The 2,348-nt window shown below is 32.8% G+C and overlaps 1 protein-coding gene across 2 annotated transcripts; it reads left to right on the plus strand.

Moving 5' to 3' along the window:
- Window positions 1-104: 104 nt before the first annotated feature.
- On the plus strand, window positions 105-1,378 carry LOC112466972. Of its 2 annotated transcripts, XM_025035368.1 has the most exons (4): window positions 109-225; window positions 299-526; window positions 653-1,014; window positions 1,101-1,378. In XM_025035368.1, exons 2-4 carry the CDS (start codon window positions 462-464, stop codon window positions 1,199-1,201), a joined length of 528 nt encoding a protein of 175 aa, XP_024891136.1. In that variant the 5' UTR covers window positions 109-225; window positions 299-461; the 3' UTR covers window positions 1,202-1,378. The 2 variants fall into 2 exon arrangements, with proteins under 2 accessions (XP_024891135.1, XP_024891136.1); XM_025035367.1 differs by having other exon boundaries at window positions 105-526.
- Window positions 1,379-2,348: the final 970 nt, after the last annotated feature.

Genomic DNA, 2,348 nt, shown 5'->3' on the forward strand with positions numbered 1-2,348 from the left:
AAAGATTTTATCAACAGTAGCAAGTAAATGTTTTATTTCAAAAAATTACGACGAACTATTTTTTTAAGGTATTAATACCTTACTATTTTTTATTTTTCCATTTAAGTTACTATAATATGGAATTTTGTTGAAATCAATCTTTTATTTCTTTTTAAGATCGTTGCTTAGAGCCCTTAGAGGATTTGCTACCTAAATATTGCGAGGTTATAATGTTAAATTCTGAAGGTACAATTGGTACAATAATGTCGGATGAGAGAAACGACATAGAGAGGAATTATCTTTATACTCCATTTTTTAGTAGAGTATGTGCGTTTTTACCCCAAATCCCGAACGTGAGAATAAAATCGTTTGAACTGGCATACCATTGTGTTATACAAGAATCAGCTGAATATCAGGAGATAATTAGTACAATTGTTGGTCATGAAACATCTATATCAAATCACGAGACATCTACATGCTTTATGTTATTCTGTGATTACAGAAGTAAATCGATAGCACAACATTGGGCCTCAGCCATGCAAGAAAGGTATAATTTATATTAATTTAATCCAAGCAATGATACATATCCAAGTTTATTATTCAGGTATGTCCAATTGTTGTACAATTGCTGATATTTGATAACACATGTGTATTTTTCTTTGCATATGTTTAGCAAAGAAGTCAAAATTGCTTCTGTATGGGGTGGTGTGTTGGACGAAATTGATGTAAGCCATAATCATAAGTATCGTCAACCTTGTGTTGCTGTCCTGATTACTGGTTCTATACAAACGTGGTCCACAATTTTGGATAAGAAATGCGATACAGAGGAGCAGGTCGAAACAAAATTGAAGTTATTTAAGGATGAAGTGAAGTTAAAGAAACATTCCATAGGATTTATGTTTGCATCCAAAATGCATCGCGGATATCTGGAAGAAGCGATGTTTAAAAGATTATTCCCCAAGGTACCCTTAGCAAATTGCTTTGGCAGCGGCAGCTTCGGAAAAACTACTACCATTGATGAAGTAAACGAAGAAAGTGAGTATATGAATCTTTTTCTTTCCTTCTTAGTGAAGATATCGTCTTTGATATAGGTCAATACATAATTTTCCTTTTGTTTATAGAAAATGACGAAGAGAAATCTTGGTATAATGAATATAAATATGACTTATGGACTGGATATAATGAATACTCTACTGTGTTTTTGATACTTACGTATGGTTGACGTTTCGAGAGGAGATATGCGTGAGTGCTGTATGCTACGAACATACGTGCATTGCTATAGAGTATAGATTTAAGTCTCGTATTCACACTCATAACAAGACATGAAAGCAATTGCTCCGACATTCACACAACAAAAACATATGAACGTAATAGCAATAAATCCGAGATTATTTGATAATTTTTGTTTGAATTAGATAATTTTAAGCAAGCCTGCAAAGCTTAGGAACGGCTTTTCCCAAATTTTAGCCAAATTAATTAACGAATCTCATTTCACTTATGCTCGTTTTAATCAGTAAGATCAGCCGCAAGCTGGTACAGAGCCGGATTTTCCATTTTGGCTCTTAAAAAATTTATAATAAATAAAATACGGACTCGCAGCTAAGCAACCCAACAGAGGTCGGTAGTGTTACTCCTGTCGACCCTTATGGAGGATTCACACTGCGTCCGATGTTCGACGTACGACGATCCGACATCCAATAGGAAATTTTTGTCCCTAATAATAAATTTTGTTATTGGATGTCGGATCGTCGTACGTCGAACATCGGACGTGATCGGACGCAATGTGAATCCTCCATTAGGGCCAAAGCACATATGACAGTCATAGTCGTGGACGTAAGTAACGCACAAGCTTTGGCGTATTCTGATCTGTCAGGTCGGGGACTACGACCGTCGTATATCGCTACGCCATGTTATGTGCTTTGACCCCTTAACTTTTCATAAATAATATGAACAAAAATAGCAAACAATAAATACTCAGCACTTGTTTTCAAAATACGATTACTTTATTAGCATTACTAAAATATCTTTTCTTTCACAAAAAAATAAAATTTATCTTAAAATGTTATTTCTGACCATCATACGCAACAAAAATAAAATGTAATTCACTGTATAACCATCAGATATCAGACTTCTTTCTCTCTTACTTATTAAACATTTCTTCACATATTAAGTTGTATAAATAATATGAATAATATAACTTATACTTAATGTATAACTTATTTTACTGACTTTAAATACATATCTTTTATTAATTTGAAATAATTATCGAGAATAAATAATATTTTATTAGATTTTGATTATTTTAACGAAGAACGTTTTGCTATGATGTTAATAAATAAAATATAAAAATAATCTAACCTGCTCATTTC

This window comes from Temnothorax curvispinosus, unplaced genomic scaffold (genome assembly GCF_003070985.1).
Source record: "Temnothorax curvispinosus isolate PA1 unplaced genomic scaffold, ASM307098v1 QBEX01016765.1, whole genome shotgun sequence".
Classification (NCBI taxonomy): Eukaryota; Metazoa; Arthropoda; class Insecta; order Hymenoptera; family Formicidae; genus Temnothorax; species Temnothorax curvispinosus.

Excerpts from the sequence above, each read along its gene's own strand:
- LOC112466972 (XM_025035367.1), top strand. The coding sequence starts at position 210 with ATGTTAAATTCTGAAGGTACAATTGGTACAATAATGTCGGATGAGAGA. Across the intron at positions 527-652 it reads GCCTCAGCCATGCAAGAAAG|CAAAGAAGTCAAAATTGCTT; the intron begins GTATAATTTATA and ends GCATATGTTTAG. Across the intron at positions 1,015-1,100 it reads TGATGAAGTAAACGAAGAAA|AAAATGACGAAGAGAAATCT; the intron begins GTGAGTATATGA and ends TTTTGTTTATAG.